At 56.6% G+C, this 13,147-nt stretch overlaps 1 protein-coding gene across 1 annotated transcript in view; it reads left to right on the top strand.

The window, feature by feature from the left end:
* Window positions 1–4,490: 4,490 nt before the first annotated feature.
* RASGEF1A (RasGEF domain family member 1A) overlaps window positions 4,491–13,147 on the top strand; it is a 30,756-nt gene continuing 22,099 nt past the window's right edge. The window contains exon 1 of the mRNA XM_026481605.4: window positions 4,491–4,584. Coding sequence (XP_026337390.3) covers window positions 4,567–4,584 — 18 coding nt within the window. The 5' untranslated portion in view covers window positions 4,491–4,566. The remainder of the gene's footprint in view (window positions 4,585–13,147) is intronic.

Raw genomic sequence — 13,147 nt, 5'->3', positions numbered from 1 at the left:
GAGAGTTTCATGCCTTGCCCATGACGCTGAGGGGTTGGAGATGGAACTCTGCCTGCACAGCCGCTCTGGGCGACAAAGGGCCAGGGGGCGGGGAGTCAGTGCAGGAAGCAGAGCCCCACTGTCATCTACTCCTTCGCCCTCAGTGCCCCCTCCCGCGTGGTCCCACAGGTGCCATAGAAACTCTCACCCATGCCTCCGGGCAGCCGGGCCTCGCTCGACCCTGGAGCTCAGGCCCCTGAGGTCTTAGCCTCTGCCAGGTCTTTGTTGTCCTTGTCAACAGCCCCTGTGGGGCCACTTGGGTTCCTGATTTCTCTGTTCTGCGAGGTCAGTCAACCCAATTTAGACCACCTTCCATCTTCCAGCCAACACCTTGTAGCCTGTAACTTTTAAAAGAATGGGGCAGGTGTTTTCACCAGAGGGGCCTTTGGTCTTGGGCAGACGAGGAGAGGGGAGGCCAAGGCCCCAGTGTCCCTGAAATGCTCCTCCTCCGAGTCAGCTTCTCTCAGGTGTGGCCCACAGCAGACTCCGAAGGTCCCTGCACTCAGGTGGCTTCCGCCTGACCTGCATCATTATTTTTTTTCTTTCTCAACTTTTTAAACATAGACTGTCTTGAAGTGTGCTGTTTGTACGGAAGAGTGCATGAGTCCTAAGTGTGAGGCCCTGGTGACTTTTCATGGGATGAATACAGGGGTGAGGGGCACCAGGTCCAGTAGCCCCCTCGAAGCTGGATGCGCATGGGGTCCTGATTAGATGTCCTTTTACTCCTGGCGTTCTTAGCGGCATGTGGTTTGGGGACACTGGTCCTTGTGGGTGGTTGACTTTGTCCGGTGGTCTCACGGTCAGGAGCCATCGGGAATAGGGCTGCTGTAAACGCTCCTGGGTGTGCCTTTGGTGTGGGTCTGTAAGCATGTCTGGGAGGGGCTCCACCCGGGAGGAATTCCTGGGCCGGTACACGCCTCGCTTTCCCAGGCACCGCGTGGACGGGGACCGGCTTCGCGTGCGGCTCTACCAGTTCTCGCTGCCTCTGTGCGTGCCTCGGAGTTTCCACTGGGTCACAGCCTCACCGGCACTTGGCGTTTTCTGCCTCTTCATTTTAGCCATTCTGGTGGGTGTACAGCAGTGTCACACTGTGGTTTTAATTTCCCTTCCCCGATGATGAATCAAGTGAGTGTTATTTCCTTTTTCTTACATTTATCACCATTTTGGAGATCCTTTTTTGTGAAATGCCTCTTCAACGCTTTTGCCCATTTTATAAAATTGGGTCTTTTGACACTTCTGATTTGTTTGAGTTCTTTATATATTCTGGATGTGAGGCCCGTGCTGGATACCTCCATCTGCATGTGTATCTGCACGTATATGCACACACGCACATTTATTCAACAGCCGAGTGCCCCCACGCACAACGTCACAGTCACGGGGGCACAGCAGTGAGCAGAAGAGACAAAGGCCCTGCACTCACAGCCCTCAAATTCTCCTGAGAGGAGACTAAGGAGGAAGCGGAAGGAATGTGCGGACTGCAGAACCACCGAGAGGAGGAAAGTTCAGTGGAGGGGGGGCGGAGCGCTGCAGTGGAGGTTAAACACTGTAGATCGGTCATCTCATTGAGCAGGTGACACGTTGGTAAGGACCTCCGGGGGAGCAGAGCAGGCGGAGGGCGGGTGTGCAGGCCTGCAGGGGGCTGGCACAGAGTGAGTGAGGGCTGAGTGGAAGGTGGCAGGCCTCAGATGGGGGCAGGTCACCAGGTCACTGGGACTCTGGCTGTCATTTCATTGGGGGTTCTAGGCAGAGGAGGATGGGGTGTGATTCAGGATTGAACAAGGCTCTTGGCCTTGGGCCGCTGTGTTGAGCAGGCATGGGTGGAAGCAGGACACCGATTAGGAGCTTGTTGCGGTCGGTCTACCTTCCTGTCCCAGGGTCCCATCTGTCCCAGGTTTCTGCACTGGTGAGGACGTCCAGGGTCACCGTCATCCCAGACTCGGGCTTCTCTGCTCTTTGCCATCCTCGGAGCATCCTCTCATGGTCACGGGATGGACACACTGTTCTTGGCCTCATGTGCAGCTCACATCATCTGGGGCATCTCTTTCTGTGTGCCTTGTCTTTCCAGAAGCCCCCACACCACACCTGGCTCATTCTCCACTTTCTAAAGCCAAATCTGGCAAGGTAACAAGATTTTTCTGTCAGTCCCCACAAGCCCTCCCTACAAACTCTTACTCCCTGCACCCAGCCCCACCTGCAGCTTCCAGCAAGGGAATAGCCCAGCAGGGATCAGCCCCGGCATGCCCATCTCCCTGCCTCTTTGGGCACCAGGATGGGTATAGATGTAGTCCAGAGACACACATGAATGCTGCGGTCACAACTATTAGCAAAGGAGAGAATGCCATCTGTGTCTGCAAGGACATTCCCATTGTGGAGACAACAGGCAGAGGGGCCCTCCTTCCTCCTGGGGAAGCATCTACCTTATTGAGGTCCTTGGGCATGCTGGTGAAACCTGTGGGTGAGCGCCTAGGCGAAATGGCTCTGTGACTGTACAGGAAGGTACTGTGGGGCTGCGTATCGGCTCAGCCACCTCTTCTGGGCTGTACCGTCTGGGGCAGCAGAGGAGAAGTTTTGCACCGGGTGTAGGTGGCAGCAGGGATGTTCACTGCCCACATGGACTTCCTGAGACCATACCGGGGCCACCAGATGTCACGCAGGGTGGTGGGTCAGAGCTGAGGACCACAAGGTGCCTGTTAGGCTTCCCCTGGTGCTCTGGAGCCATCTGATGGGATAGGGTGGGCAGGCCCAGCACCCAAAAGCCAGGCTAGCCCCGGTGCCACAAGTCACCTGCAGAGGCCACCATGAAATTTGTATCCTTCAGCTGGCCTGAAATGAGATGCAGAAGCAGCGGGGGAAAGGACGGTTGGAAAGTGTGGAGGGCTGATGTGCAGTGGTCTGCGGCCGTGGCCGTTTCTGCCTGGTGCTCCTCCCTGCCCCCATTGCCCACCCGCAGGAGCCGCACAAGGCTACAGTTAACAGTGCAGGTCCCGGAGCAGTGAGAGCTGGGCTCCAGTCCTAGCAGAGACAGTGAGGGGGTGGTGGGCAGAGCTCCAAGAGAAAGACACCTGTTTCCAAACTCCTGCATCCTCTAGGGGGAGGCGGGCGAGTGGACCCTGCACAGCCCCTTATTACACAAGACGGAAATAACCATCCACGGGCCTCAGCCTGGTGGCCAACCTTGGGACAGGATGGTTAAGAGAGCAGGCAAACAAGAAGGGGTAGCTGGGAGGAGAGATGGCTGTCTCACCAGACTGCTGGGCAGAGGGTGGGCATCCTGGGACTGGTGTGGACACAGACAGAGTCACCTCTGCCCATCCGTGCCTCAGGGCTTGCTCACGAGCTCTTTTGGTCTTGTCTCAGCCTCTCTCTGGGCACCCCCCGCCCATGACATGCAAGCTGAGAATGTCCCTGCTCCTCTCTAGTGGTGACTCTCCCAGAGTCCCACCCCAGCTGGGCTCCCAACTCAGCCTCTGGGCTCTCCAGTTCCAGATCTCCCAGGGAGGGTGCTCTTGGCTCAGTCCATCTTTTCCATCCAAATTCTCAGCGCCTGGGGTGGGGTCCACCGCAGGCACACGATGGAGGGGGTGACCTGTCACCTGACAGGATTCCTTCGGAGTGCTGGGGCTTCTGGGGGGTGGAATGACGCCTCACTGTGCCATGCCTGCCAGGCCCGCCCCACTCCATGTCTCAGATTAGTCCTCCCACAAAAGCAGCTGCTGTATCCCCTGTGTTCACTCAAGGAAATGGAAGAACAGAGTTCCGGGTGACGCTTGAGACCAGAGTGAGCGCCCCGTCAAGGGAAGCATTCAAGCCAAACGCTGGCCAAGCACCTGCTCTGTAGTGGGTATCTATGATGAGGTGAGGTTGCAAAGGTGAAAGAGATGCTCAAAGGGAGGAGATGGGGTCACCGCGGGGCTCTCCGAGAGCGGGATCTCACCAACACATCTGCTCGCATCCCGCACTGAGTCCCGACCGACAAAGCACCCCCTCGCCCGGTGGCACATAGGCGCCCCCCAGCATCGACGGCTGGTGCGGCCGCCCGACTGACGCCACGGCCCCCGGCCCTGTACTCCCAGCGCCCCGAAACCCAGCGCCAGGCCCGTGCGCCCTGCCCTCGCCGCGCCCCTGGCGGTGCCCCAACTCGTACCTTCCCCAACTCATCCCTTCCCCACCGCTCTCCGAGCGGCGCCCCGCCCCTCGGGCCCCCTCCCCTGCCCCGCCCCGCCCCGCCGCGGCACGCCCCACTCGGGCCCCCCAACCCTCCCGACCCCGCCCCAAGCTCCGCCCCGTTTCTGGTTTGACCCAGCCGTCCCTCGGCCCTACCCAGACTCCCGCCTTCCCCCTGCCTAGCCCCACCCCTGGCCCCGCCCCGCCCCACGCAAGGCTGTGAGTGAGCCGGAGGGCAGCGGGCATGGGGAAGCCCGCGGGCGGGGTCAGGGGGCGGGAGCTTCCTCGGCGCTCGGGGAGTCCAGCGACCGCACGCGGGGCGCTCGCAGCGCCGGGGTATAGCGCGGGGAGCAGGCACCCAGGATGTTTCTGGAGCCCCAGGTAGGGCTGCGGCACGTGGCAGGTGCGGGGCGGCTGGTCGCGAGGCGGCGACGAGGGTGCCCACGCGGGGCAACCCCTCGGTTGCGCCTATGACCGCGGGCAGGGGGTTCTTGCGCCACCGAGAGCTTGGGAAGAGGTGCTGACCTCCGGCAGTTAATGAGACCACCCGGAACATCTCTGGCCCCGCTTAGCTCGGAAGGAGCCTGCCCTGGGGAACCACTCCCTCTGCGTGTCCCCACTGGGGCACCTGCTGCCAGGTGGGCGGCGCCAGGGCTTAGAATGGGTGGATGGCTCAGTCTGCCACTGCCCTTCCTGGCCTGGCTCGCTGATGCCAGTGATCATCTATGGCTGGGAGGCACCTGCAAACCTGGTAGGGGCCCCTGTGGGGTGAACAGGGCCAGGGAGGCAGGAGACAGCAGCCCCAGCAGCAGGGCCAGGAGGAGGGTGGCTGCCATGGGACTGGCAGTCAGGCTTGTTAGAGCCAGGACGACCCTGAATCCTTTCTGGAAATCGAACCACACAGAACCACCTGTTTGCCGGGAGGAGGTGGGGGAGAAGAGGAGGTCTGCGTGAATCGGCCGTGGGAGGTGTGTATGTGTGTGTGCCATGTGTGGGCGAGAGTGAGAGTATGTGAAAATGCAGGCGTGTTTATATATGGGATGTGTGTGTATGAGTGAGAGAGGGAGAGAGGGAGGGAGAGGTGTGTATGGGGGCAGGGTTGTGACTGTGTGGGCCCACAAATGCCTGTGTATTTAAGGACAGTGAACTCCAGGGTGGGGCTTCAAGGAGTGTGGGCTCCAAGGTGAGGGGCAGCTTCCTTTCTGCAGGAAAGGAGACTGAGAACACGTCCTGGACTTAACCCGAGCATGAGGCAGGGTGTTGCATTCCCGTGACTGTTCATTAGAACCTACCCTTTGAGACGGAATGGCAGCGTGATTCAAGGCTAGGGTGCTGCCCCTGCTCCCAGCCCCCTTAGCGTGGCGCTGATGGCACAGACCAGGGAGCTCAGCCCTAGTGTGGATGGGGGCCCAGAGGGGCACAGAGGAGGGCCTCAGCTGAGCTGGCCCACCCCGGCTGTGCCGAAGACGTGGGACTCATTTGTTTCTTCGTTCATCACTTATTCAGCACACATTTATCGAATACCTGTTGTGTGCAGATGTTGTGGCTTCAGGGGGACCGAACAGCACAGTTCCTGTCCTCACGGAGCTCACCTTCTAGCGAGTGAGACTGGGGGGGAAAGCACCAAAGATACAACGTGAGGGGCACCTGGCTGGCTCAGCTGGACGAGCGTGCGTGACTCCTCAGGGTCATGGGTTTGAGCCCCATGTTCAGTGTAGAGATTTCTTTAAAAAAATTAGAAAAAAATTACATATAATGCGGAATGTTGCATGGTGGTAAGTGATAAAGAGAACAGGTAAAGCAAGAAAGAGGAATAGGACATATGGAGGGTACATCGGTCAGAATAGTTTAGGTTGTTTGCAGAAACAGAGCAACTCCCCAAATCCAGTGGCTTTTAACAGCACAGTGCAATTTGGACCCTGCTCCAAGCTGTCTCCACTCAGGGCCCCAGGCTGACAGACTCCATGGCAGAGTGGAAGAGAGGCTCCTGCACTAGGATGTTCATGTCCCCCTGTCACTTGTACTTGCTACTCTTGAGCTGGGTGAGTCACATGGTCCCACTCAGTTATCACTAGGACCAGTAACGACAGTCCTGCCCAGCCTGGCAAGTGGGGCCCAGTGTACTGACCACCATTACGGGGGTGCTCTTTGTGCGTAGGGTGGGACAGTTAGGGGAGACCTCAGCGTGTGTGACGCATGCATGAGGAGCTGACAGAGGGGCGGAAGGGGGGTAAGTGTCAGTGGGGGGGGGGCACACCAGGAAAACGCCAGGCAGGGCTTTGAACAAGAAGCCACCTATGTGTCCAGAGGCCAGACTGGAGGCTGGATGTCAGGAGCAGAGGAGGCAAGGGAGAGAAGAGGTGGGGCCAGCACCATGGCCCAGGGGCTCAGACTGGGGAGGTGGTGGTGGAGGAGAGAAGAGCCGATGCGGACACGCTCCGAAGTAAAGCAAGAGGCCTTGCTGAGGGCTGAGACGTGGCGCTGGGGACAGAGAGAGGCAGGCCGATGCCAGGAAGGAGGACATGGCCCTCAGCAAAAGGTGGGACAGGATGCAGGTGGAACAGTTGGGGGTGGGCACGAGGCAGAAACGGCTTGGCATCCCCTGGGGAGATGTCACCTGGCCGGGGGTGGGCAGGCTGGAGCTTGGGGAGAGGTGTGGCGTGGAGTGCTAATTTGGAGCCCCAGCTTGCTCTATCCTGTGGGCCCCTTGCTGTCTCCTGGCCATACTGCCTACACCTTGCCTGCTGGCTCAGGACAGCCGGGCCCTGGGCCCAGCCTGCCCCAGGCCCCACACCACCATCGTGCTGGGCCTGCCTGCTGGGGCGGGGGCCCTTTGTGTGAGCTTCACCAGGGGCAGCAAGGTGGGCTGAGGGAGCTGCAGAGTCTTGTGTCGACTTGGCTGCTATGCGCATCGGGGACTGGCCAAGGTGCAGAGTGCCTACTAGGCACGGGACCACAGTGGTGCAGTCTTTACGGGCGAGGCAGTATGGAGGGCTGCTTGGGGGAGAGGGTAACATGTTGGCTTTGGAATGGGTAGGGTTTGACTCAGGAATGACGTGGCCTCCATTGGAGCTGGGGTACCTGTGGAAGCTGCCTGTACCCTCCATACCTCTGGGCTTCTGGGACCTCACCCACCAGGGGAGCTGCTGGCGGAGTGACATGAGGAAGGCTGGGTTCTGTCAGGACTGTTGTCTCCTTGCTTTTCCTTCTCCTAATCTACTGGAAAACCCCTGGTCATCCTTGGAAACCCATCTCAAAAAAATCACCTCTTCTAGGAAGTCCTCCTTGACTTCTTTCTACAGAGTTAGTCCCCCACCCTTGTGCTTCTTCAGGATTCAGCACAGACCCTGGTCCTGAGTTGCTCTGTGCACTGAGGTGTTATGTCTGTCTGTTCCCCTTCCAAGTGTGCAGAACAGCTCCGTAGGGCCTCATGGGTGCTTGTTGACTAAGTGAGGGAAGGAAGGAAGGAAAAACATGAGGACTGAAGTGGCCCATGGAGACTGCTTAGTTCTTCCTCCTTGTTTTACACATGGGGAAACCGAGGCCCACAGTAGCCTGGGTTACTTGAGTTCAACTAGGAGGTCAAGGGCAGAACTGACTCCCAGACCAGGCCTCCACTATGCCAGGTTCTGGGCTGACTGGGTCCCCGTGGGTTCCAGGACAAGGGGGATCCCAGAGGCGGCCAGGCTGAGGGGCCCTGGGGTGAGCGGTCAGGTGGGAGCATGTGCACGAAGGCTCCAGGATTTCGGGGTCTCAGGAGAAGGAGGGCAGCCAGGGACCTTTACTGGGGTTCCTCGCTTTCTCCCCTCAGGAGTCCTGCGGCTTGCAAGGGCTCTGGCCCCGTGGCCTCCTGTCACAGCTGGGGTTTCTCTGGCAAACCCAGCACCCTGCACCTCAGCCTCCAGTGGAATAATCCCACCCTCGCTGTCCTGCTCACACCCGCCTGCCTGACTGGGGCCAAGCCCACGGCATTTCCCAAATGTCAGCGTGGCTGCCGCAAAAGCCGCCCCCTGCCTGAGGTGGGGCTGGTGAGTGTGAGTCAGAGGACCCCGGGGACCAGCTTCTGGGTCTCCCTTAACCTTCCAGAGGTCACCGTGCCGGTAAGACAAGTGGAAACCAAGGCTCCAAGGTCAAAGGCTGCGGCAGCACCCGGAGCAGGAGGAGCTGACGTTCATTCTGGGGCTAACTGTTCCCAGAGCCTGGCCTTCCTGTGAGCACCAGGGCCGTGAGCAACATCCTTAGAAGAGGGCTGGCAGGTTCCCAGAGGAGGCTGGACACCGGCAGTGCCCGGCCCGGAGGGCGCAATGGTGCAGGGGCACGGGTGTGTGGCAGGAAAGCACGCTGTGCACCAGGTGGCTGACCCGGGGTGGCTGACCTGGGTGGACATTGTGTCCCTGGCCAAAGGCTGGGACACCTGCAGAGCTGGGAGGTCCCAGGGCACCGGCTCACACACACCTCTCCCTATTGCTGCCGCTGGAGCGAGCATCACAGCCTGTGCTCCGAGGGAGGGGGGTAGCTTTGGGGACAGGGACACCTGTACGCAGGGGAGGTAAATAGCTAAGCTACTCATTTTTAAAAAATGTATGTTAAATAATTGATAAGTGAAGTCTCTCTTACTAGTTTGAACAGATTTTCAGTTTGGCTTCCTAGAACACCTAAGAAATTAACCAGATTACCTGCACATAAGGAACATTCTAGCTCTACATTTCTAATGTGTCTTTTATTTTCTTATCTTATTGTGTTTTCTGAAAGGGGCAGAGCAACATTACATCATGGCAGCTGTCCTTGGCTGGATCTTCAGTTTAGTGAGAAGGCCTCTAATGTTTTACTGAGTCTGAAATTGGCTCTAAATTCCAGTAGACAGCCTTCATCACGAACAGGATGCAGTTCTCTTTCATTAGTTGCCAAGAGTGTACAGCACGGATGGATATTAAATTTCATTGAAAGCTTTTCTATATCTAGCAAGATCATCAAATTCCTTTCTTCCTTGGACCTATTAATGTGTTGACTTATTAGCTTTCCTGAGCTAAATCATCCTCATGTTTCTGGAATAAATCCCACTGGGTCAGACTCAATTGTGCTTTAAAATGCTTCTGGGTTCATTCTACTGATAAGTTGCTTAGGGTATTTTTCATCTGTATTCATAAGTAAGAATTTATCTGTGCTTTTTATTAGGGGACAGATTTGTCACATTTATAAATCATAGTTATGTCAGCTTTGTAAAATGGATAGGAAGGGTTTTCAATATGAATTGCGTAGTTGAAATAGTTTAAATAACATATAAAATTATCTTATTCTCCAAGGCTTGAAATAATTCATTTTAGAAGCTGTCTCAGCCAGGAGTTGGTTTAATTTTTCCCTACATTTTGGTTGGCTGTCAACTCACTTTAATTTGCACTATGGTTATTGGTCTTTCGGGGTTTTAAGCATTTTTCGTCTATTTTGGTTATTTATATTTTCTAAATAATATCCCAGTTCAAAATGCTCTCGGATCTTTTAGCACAGATTTATATAGTCGATTCTTTTAAAGTTTCTGCTCCATATCTGAAGCTAGAGTTCCTTTTTCATTCCTAGTAGCTGTATTTTTGCATTTCCTCCCTCCCACCCTCTTCCCCTCCCTCCTTTCTTTCCCTCCCCTCCATACTCCTGATTTCCTCCCTCCTTCCCTTTCTTCCACCCTTTTGTTGATTAGAACTGCCAGAGGTTTATCTATTTTGTGTTTTCAAAAGAAAATCAGCCCTTGAATTCAATCAGCAAGTTCTACTCTCTATTTCATTAAATACACTAATTTATCTTTCAGTAATTCCTTCTTGTAGTTTGCTTTGCTGCATGTCTGTTTTGTTTGGAAGCTCTTTTTAGCTTTTTGAGTCAAGTGCTGAGTTCATTTCCATTTTTTCTTGTTTACTTAAAATGTATTGAAGTCTATGAATGTTTCTCTGAGAACAGCTTTGGCCATATCAAATTTCACGAGGAGTTTTCTTATAAGGGTTATTTCTCTGATGTGTCTGTAACTGGAGTTTTGACTGCCTCTTTAACACAGACATGATTTAGGGAAGTTTTTTAATCAAGTGGGTAGGCTTTTTTGGTCATCGTTTATTAATATCCAGCTATTGTGTTAAGTGTGTCCACAATGTTCGGTCACCCGTACATTTCTGTTTGGGGACTCTTTTGGGGTTTCATTGGTGATAGGATGTGTGAACAATGCAGGTGAATACTCTGGATGGAAGAATATGGCTTTCTGTTTTGACAACACGGTTTCCATGTACTGTCTCCTCGTGCTCCCACACCCCTGGTTGAAGGGAACGCACTCTGCTGTTTTCATTCCTTTCTACCCCTCGTCTCTTCCACTTGTCAGAAATTATAGAAAGTTCTAGTTGTCGTTCTGCTCTGCCCTGTCAAACCGCGTGGCCTCAGGCTCTCCTTAGCCTCCTGGTCGGCACCTCATCTGGAAAGTGGACAGTAATGCCTTGGAGGGTGCTGTGGGCAGGTGCGGGATGGCCCAGCAGGCGGAAAGCGCTCTGTGAATGTCACTCATCGGCAGTGAGGTTGCTGGGCTGTTTCGGGGAGGTCCTGAATCCCTCCCAGTGTGGGATTTCTTGGGGGCACATGCATGGCTGGCCCTGGGACCCTGGCCTGACCACCCACCACCCCCACCCTGGCTGCAGTGCTGCGCTCACCAGACCCCTCTCTGCGCGCTCCAAGCAGGTGGCTCCATCTGGACCGGGTCGAGTCTGTCTCACGGGGTCATGGCTGGCTCCCACCTGCCTTCGTCTTACACTTGCTCTCCCTTCTGAGTCTGTGCTGATGGTTCTAGGTTTTATGTCCGATCACGGCGGTCACACTCACCAGGCTTCAAATCTCAGCCCCCCTTCGTCGGAGCTCTAAGATCTGGGCTGATGACAGAAGCCCTTTCAGCCTTTGTTCCTTCCTCTGGAAAATGGGATGACAGCACGTGTAGTGCCTTGTGTGGGGAAGTGCGTGGCCCCGGGGAGGGATGGAGGCAGCCGTGCCCTTGGTATTCCTGGGGGCTGGTCAGGTTCTGGGCCAGGGGACGTAGGGGGCACGTACAAGGGAGTGTACAGGGGAAGTGGCACAGGGAGTGGGAAACTTTTTGTTAGAGGGTCAAGACATGTGTCTTGATCCTTCCAAGAGGCTGTGGCCACCAGACAAGGCCATGGCTTTTTGGGCCCAGCAGGGAGCCAGGAGCCCCCTGCCCTCCACCCCAAGGCTGGCACACAGAACCCTCCGGCTCTCGCAGCACAGTGGATTCCCAGGGGCACCACTCGGGGCGTCTGCCAGGAGGATGACAATTCAAGTAAAGGAAATTGATTTTTATTTGTTTTTAAACACAAGGGAAAATCGTTGCTCAGCCTAATTAGATGTCATTTAAAAATAAAGGAACTGTGTGTCATTTTTCCATACCCCAGCAACCCCAGGCAGCCAGATACTAACTCCTGGAAAAGTCTGGGCCATGGCCGGTCCCCCACCCCACCCATCCATGCTGAGGGGCCCAGCCTCCCTGTCTCTCAAGGCCCCTCAACTCTGACGCAGTCCCTCACTGTTGCCCTCCTGGAACCTGGGCTCTTCCTACCTGATGGGCGGGGCCCTAGTGACAGGCAGACTCTGAGTAGCAGCCTTGTAGGGGGCCGTTCCACGTGGAAAGGGAACCCCAGAGGAGCGAGTTCAGTCGAGGTGGGCATCTGTGCCCTGCTCCCCCTTCGGGGCACCTTGAGAGGACTCCAGAAATGATAGGACTGGCTCCCACCTTGATCTCCGTGTGCGCAGTGTCCTGTCCCAGCCTGCGCCCCGCTCAGCTCAAGAGTCCAAGCCGCCCCCGTGCAGGAGTGCTGGGCTGACCCCTGTGGAATCCAGTGGAATGGGCCCAAAGGGGCAGGAGGCCAGAGGAGAAGGGGCGGGGGAAGGGGAGGCCCCAGGCACCCGCCCCCGGCCCTGAGGGCCCCAGTGGCCCTGGTGGGAGGCCAGCGTGCCAGCCAGCCGCCCTGCGGGAAAGGGCAGGGATTCTCTGAAATCCTACCTGCTCTGTCCCTGGGCCGCTCAAGGCTCAATAATGGGATGGTTATTGGTGGACAATGACGTTTTGTCCCCTGAGCAGCCACCAGAAGAAGCTGACTGGACAGAAAGGGAGAAAAGAAGGAGGGGGGAAAAAAGAGGAAAAAAGCCGGGCTCGGCAGAATTCGTATTTAGGAGTGTGAAGAGGAGATGGCAAGATTCCTTTACTCAATTCAAATAGTATTTGATTCTAGGAAGGAATTCAGAAGGAAAAAAAATGAATCCTGCGTCTGTAACAAAGCTTTAATTATCAGCATCACCCCCCAGGCCGGGCCTTTGTCGAGGCAGCGCCCTGCGAGGGGCTGCCTGGCTCTGGTTCCCATGGCAGCCGCCTCTGGCTGCAGTCGGGCCCTCCGCCCCCAGGACGGCCGGGCGAAGGTAAATATGGCCCTTCCTCATGGCTTCTGTGATGCGATTTCTTGAAGCTTGGTTTATGTAAAAAAATGTCACTCCTTGCCCTCCAGGAGCTCCCGCTGAGGCCGGCTGGGCGGACACCAAGGTGGGAGCTGCAGGGTGCTCCCGTGGCCCGACCCACCGGGTGGGACCAGCCACGTCCTCCCCAGGACTTCCCTGGGGGCAAGTCCATGGGGGTGCAGGAGGAGGAGGGCCAAGGACCTGTGCGCAGAGGTGTGTCACCCCCACCACTCCCCACCCCGGGCAGGGGCCGAGCAGCTACCGCGAGGCCAGAGCCAGCTCTGAGCCCCGCTTGCCGGGCACGGCGGTGCAGCCAGGTCGATGGATCTGTCTGCCTGGGAGCAGGAGGGAGCTTCTGTCCACTGTCCTCCTGTGGGCAGGAGGGGCCTGCTGCTGTCCTGGGCATGGAGAGGTGAGAGGGACCCCAGAGGTGGGGTCAGGGAGAGGCCAGCCCCAGCCC

This window comes from Ursus arctos, unplaced genomic scaffold, assembly GCF_023065955.2.
Source record: "Ursus arctos isolate Adak ecotype North America unplaced genomic scaffold, UrsArc2.0 scaffold_7, whole genome shotgun sequence".
NCBI lineage: Eukaryota > Metazoa > Chordata > Mammalia > Carnivora > Ursidae > Ursus > Ursus arctos.
This window is presented reverse-complemented; position numbering and strand designations above follow the sequence as displayed.